Here is a 22,552-nt window from a genome sequence, read left to right on the forward strand (position 1 = left end):
TGTGGCGTAATGGTTCAAGGTGGCCCTCTAAACGCCGAATAAACCCATTCCTTAGCTCTTTAATAAATCAGTCAGAACCACCTTCTCCAACCAAAGGCGCCGCACCAAAGCCTTCCCAAGTTGGGCTGCTATACCTGGCGAGGTTCCCCGCGGAAGCACTGCACGGCGTGGGCTCTCCCGGCGGGACTCGCCTCCCCGGGAATCCCCGGCGCCGGCTGGTGAGAGCGGAGCCTGCGGGGCCTACAGAAGGGAACCTGGCAATTGGGGTCCCGCCCGCCCGCGCCGGCGAGAGTGCCGGGCTGGGCGCCAGGCGTGCGGCCGAGGCGGAGAGGACGGGAACTCACTTCCACGCAGTAACCCCTGTTTCCGTCGCGGCCCCGGGGACTCGGCTGCACGCGCGCCGCTGAATTCGGCGCCGCGTTGGCTCCAGCCCCAGGGTGGCCGCGGGGCGCGTGAGAACCCGCTGGGATGCGTGGCCCCGGCGCGCGCGCCCCGCGTCCGGGTGCCGCTCCGCTCCACCTGGCTCCTCCACCCCCTCCCTGTCTCATCCCCTCCCTCCTCCACACCCCCGCCCCCGGGACCCGCCGGCGCCCTCCTCGCACCGGCCGGAGAGTAGTACACAAAGCGGCGGGTGGAGGGGAAGCCTAGCAGGCGTGCGCCGCGCAGTGAGATCACTGGCGTTATAAATATCCCAGTGCCAGCGCCAGGCTCCGTTCGGGTGGCCTCTCTCTCTCCCCTTCTCCCTCTCTCTCCCCCGAGGCTATGTCCGCCCGGCGCGGCGAGGGGGGCAGCGCCAGAGGCACGCAGCCGCGCGGGGGCTACAGAGCCCAGAGCCAGCCCTACAAGATGCACTTAGGACCCCCGCGGCTGGAAGAATGAGCTTGTCCTTCCTCCTCCTCTTCCTCAGCCACCTGATCCTCAGCGCCTGGGCTCAAGGGGAGAAGCGCCTCGCCCCCAAAGGGCAACTCGGACCCGCTGCCACGGAGAAGATCCCGGGAGGCTCCCGCAGCCGCCGGAACAGCAGTAGCACCACGTCTTCCTCCGCCTCCTCCCCCGCGACTCCTCCGGGCAGCCCAGGAAGCGGCTTGGAGCAGAGCAGTTTCCAGTGGACGCCCTCGGGACGCCGGACTGGCAGCCTCTACTGCAGAGTGGGCATCGGCTTCCATCTGCAGATCTACCCGGATGGCAAAGTCAATGGCTCCCACGAAGCCAATATGTTAAGTAAGTTGCTCGCTCTCTAGCAAAACCTGTCCCAAGCGGGTGGCCGGGCACTGGGGAGGGACAGCCGGTTATTCCCAGGGCCGCCGGCTCACCTACCGAAGCCCCGGCCGTGGAAACAGCCCGGCGGGTGGGGTGGAGACGCGTTTGTGTGGCGTGCACACACGCACCCCACTCGTGGGTAAGGAATGGCGATCCCTGAAGTGTAGCTCCCCGGAGGCTGGTGCACAGAGATAGGTACCTTGTTTCCAGTTTGCTCTGGTCCCGAAGAGGAGCCTCCAGCCCGTGCCTGGAAAAAAAACCCCAAATCTCCTCCTTTCTCCTCCTTCAGTTTCTCTTTACTTTCTGCTGCTGTTTACTAGGCTGGCATTTGTCATTAGGCATCAAAGTGTGTCCCTCTTCCTTACCCATGACTTGTTATTTTTTTAGAAGAATAAAACTGACATAGCCCCTGAACCACCACCATAAACCCCCAAATAATATGAATATATATAGTATTTAACATATATGCATACGTATGTCTATTGTGTATGCGTATGTGCACATTACGTACATATAGAGTAATGTATCTATATTGTAGGGAAGACAGTGATCTGGCAAACTGGACACGTTTAAAAAGGGCATCGCGGTGGACATTTGCATTTTAGCTCTAGAGTTGGGTTTAGTAGCGTTTCATATCTTGAGACCAAGAAAGTCAACACCTTTCGAAAGAGCAGCTAGCCTTTGGCCCCCAAGAACAATTAGGGTCAAGTTCTTTATTTTAAAAGAAATTCAGAGGAGGTTCAATTCGGTACAGGTGCAAATTGTGTAGGTTTTTTTTTTAAAGCCAGGTTTTACATTTTCTGAGTTTTCGCTTTAGCTCTTTCTTTCGCTACTTTCTCATTTCTCTTGTCTTCCACTCGGCCAGCATTTGCAGATATTACCTCCCTCCTCCGCTTCCTCTCGCCGCCCCAGGCAGCTGGGGGTGTGCGCGGGCTGGGGCGGTCCCTGCCGAGCTTTCCCTTGGTGGGGCCCCATCGCTCTTCCAGCCGAGTCAGTCCATCAGGTAGAACCCCCGCTCCGGCCCGGACCACAGAGAGGGGAGAGGTGTCCCGGAGACAGCGCTGCTGTCACGGGCTCAGGAGTGTCAGCCTGGTAGCTCCCAGGTGTACTTCCATCTCCACCCTCGGAAAGTTCCATTGTTTTGACCCCTTACTGTTTTCCTTCTGCCTAGAGCTATGCCTGGCCCTCGGAAATTGCTCACTTAATCTGTTGAGTGTCTACATTCCACACTTAAAGAGGCGGAAACAGGCTGGGAACTTGCTCCGGCTCAAACCCAGGACCATACAGGCAATTGAGCTTCTGGTCCTCCAGGCTCTGGAGGAGCGCGGGTGCCACAGGGGGACTGACCTCCAGAGTGGAGGTGTCCACGACGGTGGGGGGACCATTCGGCCAGCCTCTTCCCTGGGGCTCAGGAGGCAGGAGGCGGGGTAAAAAAAGATCTCCCTGCTGCGGGGTTCTCTCCGGAAGAGGGGCGGGTCGCCGCCCACCCCCTGCCGCAGACTAGCGGCTCAGGCAGTGCAGCTCCAGCTGGCCGTGCTGCACAGTGGCGAGTGGCCTGGGCACACCGGAGAGAGGCCCTCCACGTGCGCCTCCCCAAGTCCCAGGGCCTCCCACACGCTTCTTGGAGGAGCCCATTTCTATGCTTTAAGGTTCATGTCACCATGATAAAAGAACTCACTATCTTTGGTGATAGGGGGAAGGAAGGGGAATTTTCTGAGATTTCAGGAGCAGGAAAGTTAGGTCTCTTTCACTAATTTCATTTGCCCTTATTTTGTCCCACGCAACCCTTTGCTCCATCAGACATCAGAGCTCAGTGCCCACTGCTAGGACTCTTTCCTCCTTTATCTTACGGAAAACCTTTTTTTATTCTGTTCTTGTAGTTTATCTAGGAAATTAGTACCACCAGAGGGTAACTTCTGGGTTCCCAAGGGCAGACCCAAAGTTAGCATGCGTCAGACAGCAGTTTGCATCCCAGCGAATTAAAGAATGTCTAGGGTGTGTTTCATGTGCTGGTATCTCTGAAAAACAGACTTATTCCCAAGACATTCACCCTCTTCTCTTGGATGGAACCATATAGACCTAAATAAATAAATAAATAAGCAAATGCAGCTTAGGCCTTGCCCAACGGGAAGTTGTAGAAAAGTATAGGAAGGAAAATGAGAACAGCTCAACAAAGAATATTTTCAGCTGCAGAAGACATTGACCAATATGTTATTTCTAAGATCTAATTTATTTTAAAATTCACTTTGAAAAATGTCTACAAAAGAACAGGGATCTTTTCTAAACTGTGACTAAAAGAACTTTTTTAAACTATCACTTTCCTAATTAATTCCAATTTACCATAGCCTTTCAGAGTTTAGTCTGTGTGTTTCACATGGCACGTGATCATTCATTCATCCATTCATTCATGCACCCAATATAGGATACCTATTTCACCCAGCCTGATATTTTGGTTACTATTGGACTCATGGGGTGGGGGTGGGGGGGGGAATATCTTTTTGTTTTTGACTGCCATTGATTTTTGTCAGAGGAAACAATAGCTGAAGTGTTCAAATCATGGTGACTTTTCTGCTTTGTGATGCCTGGAGTGGCCAATACTACTTCATAAGATGGTGCTACCATTGATTCATGAAGAGTGTATGGAATATGTCATATTTACTAGAATGGCATGTAATTTGGAAATTTAAAATGAGTCTCTGCCCTTAAGTAGCTGTGAAAGAGAAACAGAAGCCTGGTGATTACATTTGGCCACATACACCTTTGAAGGCACAGCACTTGATGGCTTCCTGACATATGTAAACTAAGGCATTGGTCATGGACTGTTGGTTAAAGTACACGAGGAAGCATTTGTCTAAGTCTCACAAGAGACACTGAAAAAGCTGGTATCACAGAGGACAATAGAGGATACATCAGAAATTTACCTCATCACCTAATTCTACTGTCTGTGAGTGAGCAATGACAGAAAACATTGTTTTTTGTTTTTGTGTGTGTGTGCGTGCGTGTGTGTGTGTGTGTGTGTGTCAGCTTGCTACTTCAGAAAAGAGTCAAAACTTTGCTATGAAGCTGCAATCTTTTAAACTCAATAGTTTTCTGTGATATTTGTGAGAGCAAACATATATATCCCAACTATCATGTGACATAAATATTTTTGCAACTGTGAATGTTTTCTAGTTTTACTGTCAGACGTACACACTAGCCATAGATTTTTGAAATAGAATTTGTTTAGTTAAAATATACCACTGAGTATATTCTTAATTTCTCTTATACAATAGTTATCCCAAGTTTTGAAGACAGAGAAAAGAATCAAGCTTATTGCACATCTACTCTTATTATGGGGAAATATTAGGGAAGGATTAAGAAAAATGGGACAAAAATAGATGATGAAATCCAATTATTGAATAGAAACAAAGGCTTTGCTTTAATTTATAGTGATTAAGGTTAGTTTCAATACAATGCTTCTGCTGTCTTATCTTGGGCTATTAAAGCATAGGCAATTATGTATTTCTCAATTTAGGGACCAAAAGTTTAATACTATATAGAAAATCAAAGTCTTCATATAAAATATGAAAATTCCAATCATATATTTTGGTTAAACTGAATCCTTAATTTCACTGGTCTTCAGAAATCTGAATTCACTATAAATTTTGATGTCATGTAGAGTCAACCTTTATATAGTCTCCCAAACTTAGATAAAGCAGAATCTGTATCTATTGCATAGAAAAACTCAATTAGTTTGTGTTACTAATCTAATCAATGAAAACAGATAAACTGGATATTTAAGACTCAGACTTTATAATGACACAGCACATCTGTTGCTGTGTGAACAAAAATAGAGAAACTTCAGTTTTAAATGATTTTTCTTTGGGGATTTTCAGATGGGCTGTTGAAGGCTTTTGATTACATGGAGTATCTGCGCCTTATTAGGAATAGAGAGAAAAGAAAGAAGCCTATATAATTATATTAGTTGTCTCTACTAGAGTCCTATTGTTTTAAAAATCTGGAGCAGACTAAAAAATCTAGGTATATATTTTCTTCCTGAAATACACTTATTTTGCATTGCATGCCTATGCTTGTAAGTGGATTAAACAGTGTGTATAATCTGAGAGACACCAAATGTTTGCCTCCTTCAACCTAGATGTCAACCCCAAAATTCCTGTATGAAAATTCCTTCTGTGAGCACTACACTTTTCCTTTGATCCTCTTAAATGTGACTACCCTAGGAAAGGTAACATGTTGTTGCTAGCACTCTAATGTGAATTCATTTATACTGATCTCTATTCCCTTGCTCCACTCCCCAAGCAGGAGAGGGCCAACATAGTAGGAGAGTGCTAAAATACGGATGTGTGCATGTGGGTGTCCTGAAAAGCGAAAGAGGGTCAAAGAACACAGTCCAACTTAGGGAACATTCATTGACTATCTGTGATCTGTGAGACGCAATTTGCCTTACACACTTTTGCTTAAGGATACCATCCCGGCATCCACAATATAAATTGCAAATTTTCATCAAATTTATTATTACTGACTCACAACAAGAGTTAGGAAATTACTGAAATTAAAAAAGAATCCATTTTTGAGAAATGTTTCTTGGGATTTCTATATGTATGATTTAATGCACATAGATTTATTATATAGTATATTATGCAAAAAATCTTTAGTGAGTTACTGAGATTTGGCATAGTAAAATCATAGTAATCTCTTGGGGAGGCAGGAAGTTGAATTATAGGTTGAATTATAGAATCTGCTCTAATATTTTAGAAAAAGAGACTGAAATTACTTTTGAATTTCTGATTTTACCAACATTCACAATTTATGCCATAATTACATTAAGATTTAGAAGGTGATACCAAAGTTGCCTATGTGAGAAAACTATTATTTTATTGAATCTCGTGTCTTCCCTTGTGGTCCTCATTATTTTAAGTAGAACGATATATGTGAAAGTGTTTTTTAAGCTTTCAATTAGATACAATTTTCTTAAAATGATAAAAATCCTTTCATTCTCAGACAATCTATAATTTCAGTAGTGGAACTTACATGAAAAGAAACCATGCAGTATGTAATAAAATAATAACAATTCACATATATTATGAATTTCATCTTCCTCATACATAAAATTCATTATAATGAAAAATTTACATAACATATATCCACACAGAATGTACAGTTATAGAAAACAAGTTAAATGTGTGAAAATGGGTCTTTCTTAAAAATAGAACATGTTAGTTGTTGAACCCAATAGATTACATAGGCAATGTTTTCACTAAACATATATTTTTTGGAGCCCTTTTATTTTGACCTCTTCAATGTTAGCATGCAAACACTTAGTGAAATTTTTATCTTTTATGCTGTCATGTATTTTTTCACTAGTACAGAATACATTTGCATTTACAAAACCAGGTAATTTTCCAGAGAATGGAATGAAACACCTCTACCAATGTAGAACCATGGGTAAATTGCAGCCCAGTCTCTTCTATGCACTCCATGTTGTCTCCTTTGCAGCTATCATTCACACCTAGACAGTTTCTCATGTTCTCACTTTGTAACATATTTACACAGTATTCACATTACATTCCCCATCTCTCAGATATCTAAAATTACTAATACTCTTTGCAAGATCATTCTGTAATTTTGATAGAAATATAATTTTGCATCAGATATCTATTTATGCTTTATTAAACATGCTACATCCTATAGTGTCTTTAACTTTACAAAATGTTCTGTATACTTTGTTACCATTTGATAAAATGATAATGCTTCTAAATCTTTGGATGTGCATCAAAGTCATAATTTAGATACCAAAATCCATTAGAAATAGCATTTTGAAGACATTTTGCAATAAAGAATTTGAGATAGCAGTTTCTTTCTAAAAGCAAAAGAAGTTTCTTTTAAAGAGTTTTGGGGTGTTTTTTTCCTTCTAAAGAAACACCTATTACAAAATCGGTAGCTGCAGTTTCTTGAGATGTGTTTTTTTTTATTCTGGGTTAAGAACATATAACAAAAACATAGTTCTGCTACTCCTCCCCCCCCCCATAAGCTTTCTGATCAAGTATTATTCAGAAATTGAGTTTAATAAATAAGCAGCAGTATTTGCTGCAATTCTAGGTATTAGCTCACTTTGTGCAACATAAGTGCTCAATAAAGTTATTCATATGTATTTATTAAATATATATGCGTATCCACAATACCACTTTTTTGTAAACTGAATAAATTTATATGTATTTAAAATACTCCAGGGGGAGATTATTTTGAGAAAATCGGCTGAAATATGCTCAAAATATTAAATATTGAAAAGTTGAACTTTTTTCCCTTGTCATTCCCATCTTTGTTTCCTTCCTTTCTTCCTAAGACAGGTCCCTTTGTTGCACCAATGAACTATATTATTTTGTTCTTTTTTCTTTTTTACAATTTGATGTAGGCAATTAACAAAAAGCACTATGCTTTTCTTGTGTTCATATAACACAGGAAAAGAGGCAGGAATTCCAGTTATATATAGATTGAGTCTCATTTTTTAAAATGCTCTGTGAACTGTGGTGTGTGATTTTCTTGACCAAGTAGATGTGGGCTTTCATAGGAGACAGAGGAACTTCGACTTGTTAATGTTAACTCCGAAATAGCAAACATAAGCATTAACAAAATAAAATACCTCATTAAATTTTTTCCAGAAAAGTCATCCAAGATGTAAGTTGTCTCAAACCATAATCCATTAAACACCTCCCTGAGCCAATACTCCCAAGTGATTTACATTGCCTTTAGTATCTTGTTATGTGTAATCTTTAAATAAGCTGCTCACTAAATGATCGAGTTGGTATATATGGACTTGTATTTTTATAATGATGGTAGTTTGAGAGGATGGTTTTCCTTTAAGTAAATAAGTATTGTTTTTAAGGCTTTCACCAGTTTATGCTCATCTTCAGTACAGATGTTATGTGCTTTAATTTTAAAGAGCGCATTGTCTCTGATAGAAAAACAATGCATGAGAATCATTTTGAAAAATAGTTTTCAAAGTCCTTCAATTTCTTTAGAACTTGAAGAGATTCTATTGTCAACCATTATTTACTAAAAGGGACTGTATGAAAAAAAAGAATTACTAATGAAGTTGAACTACATTTTTGAATCTTGAAATCTATCATTTTAAATGAACACTTGATTGCTAGCCTCTTTAAATAATGAATATAAAAAAACTGTTAAATACTTTTTCAAAAATTGCATTAGTAAAGAATGGAAAGAATTTATGTAGAAATTTAATTCTTCACAATGGTATATGGAGGCCTCTGTGTTTTATTTTGGGATTTCTGTCATCCTAGGTATTTTGGAAATATTTGCTGTGTCTCAGGGGATTGTAGGAATACGAGGAGTTTTCAGCAACAAATTTTTAGCGATGTCAAAAAAAGGAAAACTCCATGCAAGTGTAAGTAGAACCACTTTATATTTGTTAAAGGTGTTACGGAGATTTTACATTTGTACAATGGAATGAAGTGACTTTCTAAATTAGTTAGTAGGTAGGAAAACTTACCCAGAGAACTTAATGTATATAGTTTTTGTAAAATTATATGTATTTTTAACCAAAACATTGTATGTGTTTTTGTAAGTACTCATGTAAATATTTTATTTACTTGAAAAGATAGAGTCCACAAAAAATTTAAGGATAATTGCATTTGAAAATAACATTTTCCAAGTGATTGCCATTATTTATTGTTTAAAAGTTGTCCAAGTGAGAGAAATATTATGAAAATAACATATTATATAACATTTTAAAAATATATATTTATGATGATTATGTGTGTTTAGTTGATCAGGTTCTCTTTTAATTTTACAAGTTATTCATGATGTCAAGAATTGGGTCACAGTAATATAACATATTTATATTTTAATAAGTATGGAGGGAAGAAAGCAATAATTAGACCACTTTGACCCTATATAGAGAAATTTTATTTGATCCATTTGTGAAATACTCATCTTATATTTTTGTTGCATCAAAAACAATTTTTAAAACTATGAAGACTTAATTTTGCACTCATAAACATTTCTTCAGATCATATACATTTTGTAAGCAATTTATAAATTATAGATTGCTTTGCTTTGTTCTGAAAATGTTGATTTCTCGAGAAGCATTAGCGCATTTTAAAGATAATAAAATATGTTTAGCTTAGTTTTCCTACACACAGATTCTGTTAATTTCTATTAGTACATATGCACAGCACTTAAAAATAATTTATGCTTTTTCTATAGTATACTAAGTTTTGTCACATTTAAGTCATTTGAAAAAGCAAGTCTTTAATGATAGTCCTTTAGTCCTTATTCCCTTTCATTCTTATTACAAATTAGAGAAAGATCACTTTTCCAGTTTTCAAAATACATAGGAAGTTTTAATTGAGTGAAATTTACTAATTATGATTTCTACTTTACAGACCTTTAAAAAACTCAGTGAGAACTCCATTTGATTCAGCGTGTAAGACTTTTAATTTTCCTCCCCCTACCATCTAAATGTGATTTGTTAAATACCACTTGGAGGAGGCAGTAGCATTCAAGCGATTTCTACAGTTATTTGAGGATTAAATGAGATAACACATGTAAAGCTTTTAGATCAGTGTTTGGTACATTGTAAGTGCTCAACAAATATTACTTATTAGTATGTGATGATCTAAATATAATAATCTACTGAAACTTCAGTTTATGAAGATAAATGAAAAACTTTTTAAATCCCCAACCACCAGAATTATTTACCTAATTTATTTTCTGAGCTAGTTATTCTATTCTAGTAAGCTATAATATAGTATTCATAAAATAATTGCTCTTTGATTTTCTAAATTATTTTGAGGGGCAAATTTCTGCTGGCTTTGGAAATGTAGGACATGCCACTTTATTTTTAAATTTTGATTTTGAAAAATCCACATATAGAATAGAAAACAATGACCAAACATCTGCACGGAAAAACTTCTCCTCATTCAACTTCAAGCTTATAAAAGGTTAAAACACCTTCAAAATCCATCAGAATAATATGCAGTATATGTATAAAAACTTTCTCTTACTAGTTTGTTTTGGGTGAAAATATTGATTAATTTTTTTTCATATTCATGCCCTAATACATGAAAAAAAATAGACTAAACTTAGGCCAGCTTAAGGATAATTGCCACAGAAAGCAAAGTATTACAAATGGATGCCAATTAGAAAGGTCAAACTGAGAGGTTAGGATACATGATTCCTCTGTCAAAAGCAAGTAACAAATTTCCCGAAATTTGACCCAAATGTCTAAGGATGGCTGGCTGAAGTAATGCAGATAATGCAAAAACAGCATCTGTTATTCTTTCTCATCTTGGCAGGCTAAAGTTATTTCATGGAATAATGACTTTAAACAGTACAAAGCAAGCCTTGCTCTTGTCACTCACAGAAACTCTTTGATATAAAAGTCATTCTGATGACTTTGAGCTGAATTGTAGATAAAAAATTAAGCCCCATGATTATGCGGATTCTTTTTAAACCAATTGTCTAAGCCCACTTTTTCTTATCGGAGCTTTTATTAGCACTTTTTTTTTCTAGCTGGAAACCTAATTAAATTATAAAGTGATTCATTTTGAAGGAAGTTGAATTTAGAAATAGTATTAATCCTAGCAATTATCCATTTTAATCCCAGATGTTTTCTTTCCTGTTATCAATTTCTAGTTAAACATGTTGAAAATTGTTAGTGTAACTTTAATATACTTACAGTACTTGAATTAGCTGTTTTACAGCTAGTTGTATGATAATTAAAAAGGCTAAAAAACCTTACATTTTTAGGATTAAATGTGTAATTTGTGATTTGTTTCAAATTAATAATTGTGTAGAGGCATATAGTGAGTATCTTTATAATCATTTTCACACACACACACACACACACACACACACACACACAAAGTCCTCACTTAATGTCATCAAGAAGTTCTTGGAAACTGCAAATTTAAGCAAAACTATGTATAAGGAAACCCATTTTACCAGAGGCTAATTGATATAAACACAAGTTAATTACTATGGCATATCTCATCACAAAACTTCTAAATAAAGACCCCAAACACTTCTAATATGAAACATGGAAAGAAATGTGAGCTATACAGATATTTAAGAAAGATTAATAAGAACAAGTAAGATCATTCTTTTACAAACCACTTATTCAGTTCAGGGTCGCGCAACAGCTCAGGGCTCAGGACGGGAACACATCATGGCCTGGACACCCTTCCACTGAGGGTGCAGTCACTCACACCCACACTCACCCACACTCTCACCCACACTGGGACAATCTAGACAGTTCATCTCAAGTGCACGTCGTTGGGATGTGAGGAGACACTGGAGTCCCCAGAGAAAACCCATACAGACATGATGAGAATGTGCAAACTCCACACAGACAGTGGGCCCAGCCCAAAATAGATTTTTTTCCTCATCAGCGCTATAATAAAATGATATGGAAGGAAATAACATTATTCGAGGACCTGCTCTATGTATAGAATCATCACGTATATCTTAAACTTACACAACTTATATGCCAATTATGTCTCAATAAGATTGGAAACAATTTAAAAATTAATAAAGACTACTTTTAGAGTTTTACCTATAAAGTAAATGTGAAATAAACAATGTAAAGTATTCATATAATTATGGGGAAAGTAAATCAATAGTCTATTGAGAAACATCCATGGATAATTGTACATAGATTCTCAACCTGGTTTTTATATTAACAATTAGAATATTAAATATCAGTTACTAGATAAAGATAATGTATTTGCAGAATTCTTTAAAAGCTCTTTGACTCATAGCATCTTATTACATAGAGAAAGAGTCTCAGAGATATTTAAATATTTCCCTAAGTTAACACAGTTAAGTGATTGAACTAGACCTATATCATTTTAAAATCCTGTCTTTCTCTTTACAGGCTATAATGCTGATAGATAAAAGTTAGTTTCCAAGAAGATACTATGTTTTGTGTGGAACTAATTACATTGTTTTTACCTATTATTTTATAAGAATTAATAATTTCATGATTTAATAATACTTTTTATATTACATTTTAAAGAACAAATACTGTAGTTTATCTTTAGAATATTTTGCTTATCCCTCCCCAATTCTCCACCCCCCCACCTAACACCATTTCTCTCTCTTATTCTCTCTCTCTTTCTCTCTCTCTCTCTCTCTCTCTCTCTCTCTCTCTCTCTCTCTCTCATTCCAAGCTCTTTTTGAAATATTTTACACATCTACTTCTGTATTTCCCCAACGCTTGCTTTTAAAATCTGGAAAAAGGGGGATGTGTTTGCCACAGAACTTATCACTGAGTTTGACAAATGTTGGTTATTCAATGTGATGATGACTTTCTTAGGGAACCCCCGTTAAGATGAACTTTCAAAACAGAGAAGAGTTCTGTGGTGTCCACAGAAAATCTTCATTTAGAAAATGCATCATTGCCAATGGACACAAAGATGGGAAATAAAAGTATCAGCCTAGAATGGTTAGACGTAGGCAGCATTTACTCTGATTTATTTTGTGTGCTAAGTTTGTTAACTCTGTTAGAAGTTTTCTTTGAACTTCAACCATCTTACTATGCACTGCTCCATGCAACTCATCCAATGTACATACTCTTACTAATCTACATGCAGCTCTCCTTAAAACCTCTGCTAGTATAATCTAAATATACAATGCAATCAAATCCTACCATGCAGGTTTGTTCAGCATTCTTTACAAGGATGAAAGTGTATGGTCTTCTCAAAATGCACTGGGAATCAGAGAGAGTAGGAGTAGAAAATTGCTCAGCAAAGAGTCGTGAGGGTTAGTCAGAGCCCTCGCCGTGACCTCTTTCTCAACTCATCATTCCCAGCCTGGGATCCCTTATAGAACCGAGCATGCTTCTCTTTCTGCCTCTACCTTTTCGTCTGTCTTTTCGTGCTCTTTCTTGACACTGTTCCTGCTCTCTCCTCAGGTTTGTTGTGTTTATGGAAAGTCCTATAGAGAGCTTTTCTGCATTTATCTGAGATGGGTCCAGATATGAGGCCTTAAGTGTCGTGGTTCAGAGCACAACTAGACTGTGTTATTCTACTTAAACTGTATCATTATGTTCAATTTTTCTATTTCTTGGTTTTATCAAGGTTGAAAGTGGGAAAATTCAAGTTACAATCTATTGTGATAGTTGAGCATTTAAAATGAGATAATAAATATAAAACACTTAGACTAGTGTCAGGAAACTATATCAGCATTTCATGTTAAAAACAAACTTGAATTGCTCTCAGGCAGCTGTTTGATGACCCTCAATCTCTTCTTTTAGAAGACTTTCTGATTTGGAGGTCAGGCAGCTGTGACCCCTCAGATATTTAGACAATTCCCAAATCCTATTTATTATTGACCTTTTTTTTCCCTTGAAGCCCAAACTTTTCATGTATTGAGCAGCCCTTATCTCCTGGGTTTTTCTTTTTCCAAGGAACCTCATTTGAAAGCAAAATTCTCAGGTTCAAGCTCTTAATGAGACAAGGATTTCCAATGCTCATAGTCGTAATTCTTTCAGAGTCCGGTTTTGCACCTTGTTTTTCTTTTCCTTCCAAAAATGTAAATCCCAGAAAAGGTGGTTATCAGATATTCTTCAGTCTAAAGTATGCATGACAGCTCATTGCCTATTGGAGAAAAGCATTTCAGTTTATTTTAAAGATCCAGGGAGAAGCATGTGGTGGAATTATTTTTGTTTCTCAGGGTTTTAGGGGATCATGTTTGGAAGGAAAGCTAATTGCAGAGTTTACGAAACAGGCCTGGAATGTGTGCTTGATCAGCCCTAAGCAAGGACGGGAACGTCCTCCTTTCTCGGTTTTGGAGGGTGCCAGCTGGCTTGCCCGGGATGAGAGTCTGAACTGGACTTCCTGTGCTGGGGGCAGAGTGAGGAGGAGTGAGCAGTCCCTAGAGCTGGGCATGTTAACTGAAAGGGAAAATGGAGGCTTGAGCAATAGTTATCATCATTAAAAAAGTAACTTATTAAGCATTCTACTCTTCCAGTCAAAACCATGAGCTTAATAAAGACACTTGAGTAGAAATTTCCCTTGCCCTCTAAGTCTGAGAGCTTTTCGTTTAGATAGTGAAGTTGAATGTGTAGTAATTCAAGCTCAAAAATGGGTTCAGGACTCTGTTTTTGCAGTAAAGACCAGTGTTCCCTCTTTTTACACTGTGTACATCTGTTTAGAAGGCCTATTTTACTGAGGAAATTTGGTTGTGAGGATGTGACTTGTAGCTTCAGAAATCCATTATAGCATAAAGCCTGAGCTGGTGTTTTATTTCTCTGATGGCTTGGGGAGTGGCATTTGGTTTTCATCTGTATTTTACCATGAAATAACTTCAGGGCAGGTGAAACTATAAAAGCCTAGGAGATGCCCATGGGTTGTATGATGTTATGGAAAGAGCTTGAATCTAGGAATCAGAAGATCTGAGATTTAAGTCACAGGCACTTGATGAATGTGGGGCTTTTGATGAATCATTTTCCTTACATCTCTGACTGGAAAATCAGATAAGAACTTTCTAATAGTTATGGAATTATTGTGAGAATTAAATAATATATGTAAAACACCTCAATAGCCCAGCTTTATTGAGTAATTAAGAGCAGTAGAAAGAAAAAAATTCTATCTTATGTTTCTCCAAGTGTGGCCTTCACCTCACCCGCATCAGAATCTCAGGGGATGCTGGTTAATGATGCAAATCCAGGGTCTCATCTCAGACTTACTAAAACACCATTTCTGGACATAGCACCTGGGGAATCCACATTTGGAATCAGCTCCTTGGGTAAATTTTTTTTTTACACTCTAAAATTTTTTATATTTAGAATTAGGCAGTTGGACTCAGTTTAGATGATCCCAATTTTTGTTGACAACATCTGAAGCATCATAGTCAGGAGCCAGTCCAACATATGCCTTCTTCTCTCCATCAGGCCTGATCAAGGTTTTGACCTTGGCTACTTCAATGTCAAAGAGTGTTTTCACAGCTTCTTTGATCTGGTGCGTGTTGACCTTGAGATCCACAGTGTACACAAGTGTATGGCTGCCTTCTATCTTCTTCATGGCTGACTTGGTAGTCAAGGGGACTTGATGATAGCACAGTGGTCAAGCTTGTTTCAACTTGGGGTGGTTTTCCAAGAATATTTAGGTGTTTTCTAAGCAACAGAGTCTTCTGCCATGGGAAGGTGTGTGTGTGTGTGTGTGTGTGTGTGTGTGTGTGTGTGTGTGGCTGAGAACACCTTTAAAAATTGCTTTCTTGGCCTTCAAAGCCTTTGGCTTCGGTTTTGGGAGGGGCAGGGGCTTCCATCTTCCCTTTCAGTGCCATCTTCTTAAAAAACGTCCCTGAGTAATTTTAAGTCAATTCATGAAATTTGGACTAGAAATCCTATGGTTGGCATTCTTCACTACATGACTTCAGGTTAGTTTATTAAACCAACTTGTATGTTCCCTTGGTTGCTGAGTAGGAAGAACTGAGACATAGAATGGACAGTTGGGCAGGGATAAGCAGGAAATGTGGCCATGTCCTGGAGAGAGCATTGTATGGCTACAACTGACCCGTATGAGACTTATAGTAAAGAGTAATAGGCCGCCTCTCTGTGAGCATGGAGCCCTGTTCTGGGGTGCTTGGCTTGGGAGCAATTGGAGCAGAGCCTGGCTTTCAGCCTTCACTCGCCATCAAAAGCAGGTGCCTTTGTGCTGGGAACATCCTACACAACCATGCAAAACAGCTCAGGTTAAGAGCACCTGTCAGGGGCAGCCCACTAGTAGGAGTGGGCATGGGAACCAAGAAGGATGCAAGGGAACTAGAAGAGGAAATGCATAGAGCAAGGAAACTGCTTAGAGCACAATTTGGTCTGTAATTGTTTTTTATTATAGTCTATAATAATATTTTAATTATTTAATAACCTTACAGCCTATAAAACATTTTAATTACTTATATTTGGTTATTTCTTAACTTTATAAGGTTTAAGGGAAAGAGGTGAACTAAATAAAACAAAGTGCAATAAAGAATTAAAATTGATTAAATACCCAGCTGAGTTCACTTCTAGACCTCTTTCACAGACTGCACATTTACCTCTATAGTTCACTTAATAAGAATAGGTACTTGTTTGAATAGCCTCCATTCATTTGTTACAAGATTCTTAATTATCATACAACATGATATTTACTAAGAAACAAAACCATCTTAAAAGAGTTTAGAAATACTTTTAAAATACAATTTCAGAAAGCATTTTGTTTGATTTAATTGACCCTCAGGTTTCAATTCGTTTTTTTTTAGAATATCCCAGTTAATCAAAGTTTTACCTTCTTTGCACTAAATTTGATCATTCTTCTAAATATCCACTGTGTCCTTACTGTGTGCAGAGATGGGTACAATCAAGGTAATCCCAAATCCCAAAGTTCTTATTTTCCTTAACACCACCATATTTTCCCTCTGAATAATTTGGATATTCAAGCGAAAAATAGTTTAATTTAAATTTTATTTGTTTTGTTAATTAGGACTATATTAAATTACATAGAAATGAGCTGACTTGAACATTTATTTTTAATTTTGCAATTATGGCTTATTAAATGTAACTTTTTGCTAATCTAGTTATTTTTTAAATTTCTTTTTAATAATAGTTGACATACAGTGTTAAATTATTTTCTGGTGTACAACAGAGTAATTCAACATATATACCTTGAAAAATGATCTCTACAATAAGTCTACTACCCCCTGACACTGTACATAGTTATACTGATATTAATGACTCTGTTTCCTATGTGGTATATTATATCCTCATGATTTATTTTATAACTGGATGTTTGTAGTTCTTAATCCCTTTTCCTTTTCTGCCCAACCTCCTACCCTCTACCTCTCTGACAACCATCAGTTTGTTCTCTGTATCTATGAGTTTGTTTCTTTTTCATTTGTTTTGTTTTTTAGATTCCACGTAAAAGTAAAATCACATGGTATTTGTCTTTTTTTGTCCAACTTATTTCATTTAACATAATACTCTCTAGCTCCATCCTTGTCATAATCACAAGATTTTATTCCTTTTTTATGGCTAACTAATATTCCATTGAATGTAATTTGTTTTTACACTTGCAAGATCAAGGACAAATTAAAGAGAAAATCATAGATAATTTAGGTCAACAAAGAACTTGGGCAGGACAATGTGTATATTGTTTTTCCTTGTAAAAGTGGCGACTAGCACAGTGTTTGGCATGTAATACAGTCAGTAATCACTTGTAGAATAAATTTGTGAAAAAAAGAATTTGAAATATAGATAGAGGTTCTTTATGAACATTTTAATAATTGATTTTGTTGTAGTGGCCAATGGAGGTAAGGCAATGAGGTGGCGGAGGTCTTGATTTCAATAGCTTATTTGAAATTTGACTCACCTGTCCACTTCACAGCTTAACTGTAGAAAAAAGTCTTTGTATTAGCTTCACTTTTCCTAGGGAAATAATACAGTTCTATTATTTAAAAAGTACTATTTTGCTGAAGGACTTCTTATAATTCAAAGGAGATTTTCAAAGTAGCCCAGAAAACTTATTATCCAAAATTGTGTCATAGTAAATGTACATGCATTTAAATTCCTGTAGCTGAGACCTATGCTGCTTACTGACTCTGCTATAAGGATGCTCTGCTTGGGGTCACGATCTTGTCTGAACAAGAACTCACAGGAGCAGTCAGTCCCTCAAGAAGAAACTAGATCTCCTGATGAAAAAACTCCCTACAATGTTTGTTTCAAATGGTTCTGTTCCGTTATAGCTGGAGGAATTTTTCAGACAAAACATTAAATTAGAAGTCAATTAAGAAAGCCAAAACAGTCTGACCACCGTACTCCTGTCTTCATGTGGGATTTAGAAGGACTGAGTGACTGCTAGTAGTGTGTGGTCCTCAGGTTCTGAACACTTCAACCCCGTATGACAATTAGGTGACCCTGGAAAAATCTAGAGCTTGAACAGCCATCTTTTCTCTTAAGAAAGATCTTCAGAACATGAATCTTGAGGATGAAAAGAGAAAGTTTTTAGATGAAATAATTTTAGTGGGTGGAATCAGTGGGCTCTTACTCATGTGAAGACTCTTAAGGTGGAATTGCTGAAGGTTTCATTCAATGTGGTGTGTGTGTGTGTGTGTGTGTGTGTGTGTGTGTACCACACCAATAAAAATGACATGCCTTTTCTTTATTTTCTTTGACAATGTCAGGGGAAAAAATAGGTTACATAAATGCAGGACATTTAAACCTATCTGTGAAAATTGGATAAAGCAATCACAGCTATCTCTATTTTAGGAAAATGGATTTCTGGGAAACAGTAGTAGAAGTCAGGTCAAGGTGTAATGCAGTATATACTCTTTGCTACTTTTAAAAATGAAATCCCTCACACCTTTCTAATGCCTATCCTTTTATGTAGCAGATAACATTCCAAATGGCTATAGCCTTTATTTTGAAATAAAGCTTTGGGATTATCTAATTGAGTGAAAGAGCATTCGAGCCCTTTTAAGAGCTAGGCACCTGTAGACAAATGTAGATTTTATTTGTAAACAAGTCTTTTTTTAAGTAAAAAATAATAGGAGCAATAAATGAGCTCTTCTAAAGTGATGTCAGCACAGCACCCTTGGCCTAGACATAGGCTGTAGGTTGTGGGATGAGAGAAGAACCCCTGCTTCCGTCTGCTAGAGATCAAATCCAGAGAATCACAGTAGCCTTGTGGACATTCCAGATAGATAGCTGCATAGCTCCCAAACGCAGAACTTTATTGATTGAACTACACTTGAGTGGAAAATGTCACACATACGGTAAATGTGCTGTTGGAGATGCTCTGGAACTATATTTTTCTGTTGTCAGTGTTTTGCACAAACAACATTCCATGTGGCCATAAACAGATCTGTGTAGATTGCATTGCAGTGTTTTTAGACTTTCAGACTGGTGTTGTGATCTACACTGCAGAAAAAAGTTTGGCATAATTAGAAAAATCAAGGACTTTGAATTCCAGTGTAGAACCTCTTGGTCTGACATAGAAAAAGTGTATCATATACAGCAGGTCTTCAAATAACATTGCTTTGTTCCATGTCGTGTCATTATAACATTGACGAGGAAAAAAATTGAATCCTGGCCAGTGTCACTCTGTGTGGTGTCTGCCATTGTCCTATGTCTGTGTGGGTTTTTTCTGGGGATCCTAGTTCCCCCTGCATCCCAAAGATGTGCACATGAGGTGAACTGGTGTGTCTAATTGTCCCAGGCTACCTTTGACCCTGAACTACAATAAGTGGGTTGGAAGGGAATTCTCTTACTTGTTTTCATTAATCTTTCTTAAATGTCTGTATAGCTCACATTTCTTTCCATGCTTAGTATTAGAAGGATTTGGTTCTTTATTTAGAAGTTTGTGATGTTTTTGTGATGAGAAAATATGCCTTAGGAACGTAACTTGTGTTTATAGCAATTAACCTATGGCAACATTGGTTCCCTTATATTCCCTTTCACTTAAATTCCCATTGTCCAAGAACTATTGACAATGTTAAATGAGGACTTACTGTACATATATTTAGTGCTTTTATATATAGGCATCAGATATTTGGTATTTCCAAGCCCAGGAATTCTGTACAAATGGCGCTCCCTGAAATTGTGAAACCTGGTGGTCTGGTTCAGGATAGGAATTCTAATGCTTTTGGGGTTTGTGGACTCATGTTTGATGAAAGCTACAGATCTTTTCCCTAGAAAAATACTTTGATTCTCCCACTAGGCCTATGCGTGTAAGGATTGTGAATATAAGGGACCTAAAGCTAAGACCTCATTTGGCAGAATTGGTCATTGATCACATGTTTGTTTGACTCCATGCTCAGCCTCTTCCCCCATACCATAATCCTGTTTCCACAACTAAGCCATTGTCGAGCTCATGCTGGCCTACTTTGTCAGCCTCATCTCTTGCTCCTTCTCCCGTGCATCCTGAGTAGAAGTCACACTGCATTACTCACAGTAGTGTCATGCTGACCTGTGAACACGCTGTTCCTGCTGCTCCCTGAACATCCCTCATCACCTGCCTCACTACCTCAAGACTCAGCTCAAAGGTCACCTTTTTTAGGAAGACTTTCCAGCCCTCTTTCCTGCTGCCTCCATCCTCTTAGATCCCCCTCCTTTACACTATCATTGTACTCTCTGCATTCCGCAGTCATAATTCCATTTACCAAGCTGCACTGTAATGGATGCCAACTTGTCTACTTTTTCTACTATTTCAAGGGCATATATTGTGTGTGTGTGTGTGTGTGTGTGAGAGAGAGAGAGAGAGAGAGAGAGAGAGAGAGAAGAGAGAGAGAGAGAGAGAGAGAGAGAGAGAGAGAAGAGAGAGAGAGAGAGATTTGGCTGAAGTATTGCTAGTGATTCAAAAAAGCAATTTTTTCTTCCCAGCATCAGATACAGCCTCTTGTATCACAGTGTGAAGATATATTTTTCTCCTAAAGAAATCTAACACATGCAATATTAATAGAGCCATATGCTAGCCCTCTCTCAGTACTATGGATTCCACTGATAACACTGAAAAATGTATTCTTGTTTCAAAGGAATAACATGACCCCATTTCTCTGATAATAAATTCATGTTTTACTAGGCAATTGTTCCTTAGCAATACAGTTCTATTTTCTTGATGGCTTAAGAGGAGAACATCTTATAAGTTAATTTTTTAACTACAATTTTAAAAGTAATTTAAAAGCAGTAACAGAATTTGAATATAATAAGAACTCCTGCTATCTTTTATATATATTAATATATATTGATATTATTTTACTAAGTACATAATAAACAGAAATCAGCATTACAGAGATGAATAAAGACTGTTAAACAAGCAAGTATTTCTTTATACAAGAGAATATAGTAGGAAGGCAGGGGTCGACGGAATTCTTGTTTTTTCCTTTATAGTACAAAACCTCATTTTATCACACACTGAAAATATTATTGCTACTTAAATGTCTGTTCCCCCCCCCCCAGGCCAAATTTACAGATGACTGCAAGTTCAGGGAGCGATTTCAAGAAAACAGCTACAACACCTATGCCTCAGCAATACATAGAACTGAAAACACGGGGCGCGAGTGGTACGTGGCCCTGAACAAGAGAGGGAAAGCGAAACGGGGCTGCAGCCCCAGGGTGAAACCCCAGCACATCTCCACCCACTTCCTGCCAAGGTTCAAGCAGTCTGAGCAGCCAGAACTCTCTTTCACAGTGACTGTTCCTGAGAAGAAGAAGCCACCTAGTCCAGCCAAGCCCAAGGTCCCGACCCTTTCTGCGCCCCGGAAGAGTCCCAACACAGTGAAATACAGACTCAAGTTCCGTTTTGGATAATGTTCCTCTTGGCCTTGTGAGAAGCCACAGGCCCCCTCAGGAGTTTCCACAGGTGTCCTTACAGCTCTGGAGAGAAAGGTGGACACAGCTTCAGCTCCACTACACCGCAGGGAAGTCAGGTCATTTGTTTCAGTGGGACTGAAACACAAATGTTTGCTGGTAGGAACTGAACTGGAATTCTTTGTACGGATACAGGGAGCACACTGCCTCAGTTCAGCAAGACAGGAAGCTTTTTGCTGTATGCTTAGTGCATACTAGGACTCTGTTTTCAAGAAGTTAAACAGTGTGGACAATGTATTTTTCTGACTTTTACAGATCAACCCAAAAGAACATACATGACATGTGTCTATTTTTTGTTTGTTTGTGCTTTTTTTTTTTTTTTGGTTTCTAAAGAATATTTTGATGCAGATAAAATATTTTATTAACTTGTTTTTTGTGTTTTTTTAAAAAGTACCTCTGCATTGAGCATATTTTCTTACTTTTATTATTTTAATTAATGTGACATAAACAACCATTTTAATGAATTATAAGTGTGTTTATAGCCCATATGTAACGTGAATTTCTTTTTCATTTTCCTTATTCACTGCACTTTTTATTTTTATTATATATTTTTATCATACCTCAGATAATGTAAGTTTAGTTCTACATCTTAAAATGTTTAAATTTTCTTCAGTACACCAAAGGCTCAGCTTGGATTTGTCTGTGTGTGTGTGTGTTTGTGTGTGTGTGTGAGCGTGCGCACACGCACGCGAGTATATGCATTCATGACATGTGGAATTGTTCCCCTTTTGTGGCGGGGCTATAATGGGTTAGAAGTATGGACATTTTGATGGGATTAATAGTTGGAGATAAGGAAGAGGATTAGAGGTACAAGTATACTAACTCTGCAGCATTTATTGAGATCTAATTCTGCCCTGACTTCATTTCTCCTTTCATCTACTCCCTGCCCTCATTCTTGGAGGAAAACATTTTATTCTGTCCAACAAGCAT

At 38.3% G+C, this 22,552-nt stretch overlaps 1 protein-coding gene across 2 annotated transcripts; it reads left to right on the forward strand.

Moving 5' to 3' along the window:
* The first annotated feature begins 693 nt into the window (after positions 1–693).
* On the forward strand, positions 694–21,922 carry FGF5 (fibroblast growth factor 5). Of its 2 annotated transcripts, XM_006084526.3 has the most exons (3): positions 694–1,221; positions 8,562–8,665; positions 21,212–21,922. In XM_006084526.3, exons 1-3 carry the CDS (start codon positions 876–878, stop codon positions 21,560–21,562), a joined length of 801 nt encoding a protein of 266 aa, XP_006084588.1. In that variant the 5' UTR covers positions 694–875; the 3' UTR covers positions 21,563–21,922. The 2 variants fall into 2 exon arrangements, with proteins under 2 accessions (XP_006084588.1, XP_006084589.1); XM_006084527.3 differs by lacking the exon at positions 8,562–8,665 and having other exon boundaries at positions 21,212–21,432.
* Positions 21,923–22,552: the final 630 nt, after the last annotated feature.

This window comes from Myotis lucifugus, unplaced genomic scaffold (assembly GCF_000147115.1).
Source record: "Myotis lucifugus unplaced genomic scaffold, Myoluc2.0 scaffold_12, whole genome shotgun sequence".
Taxonomy (NCBI): Eukaryota; Metazoa; Chordata; class Mammalia; order Chiroptera; family Vespertilionidae; genus Myotis; species Myotis lucifugus.

Coding starts and splice junctions, on each gene's coding strand:
- FGF5 (XM_006084526.3), top strand. CDS start 876: ATGAGCTTGTCCTTCCTCCTCCTCTTCCTCAGCCACCTGATCCTCAGC. Junction 1,222..8,561: donor CCACGAAGCCAATATGTTAA/GTAAGTTGCTCG, acceptor CTGTCATCCTAG/GTATTTTGGAAATATTTGCT. Junction 8,666..21,211: donor AAGGAAAACTCCATGCAAGT/GTAAGTAGAACC, acceptor CCCCCCCCCCAG/GCCAAATTTACAGATGACTG.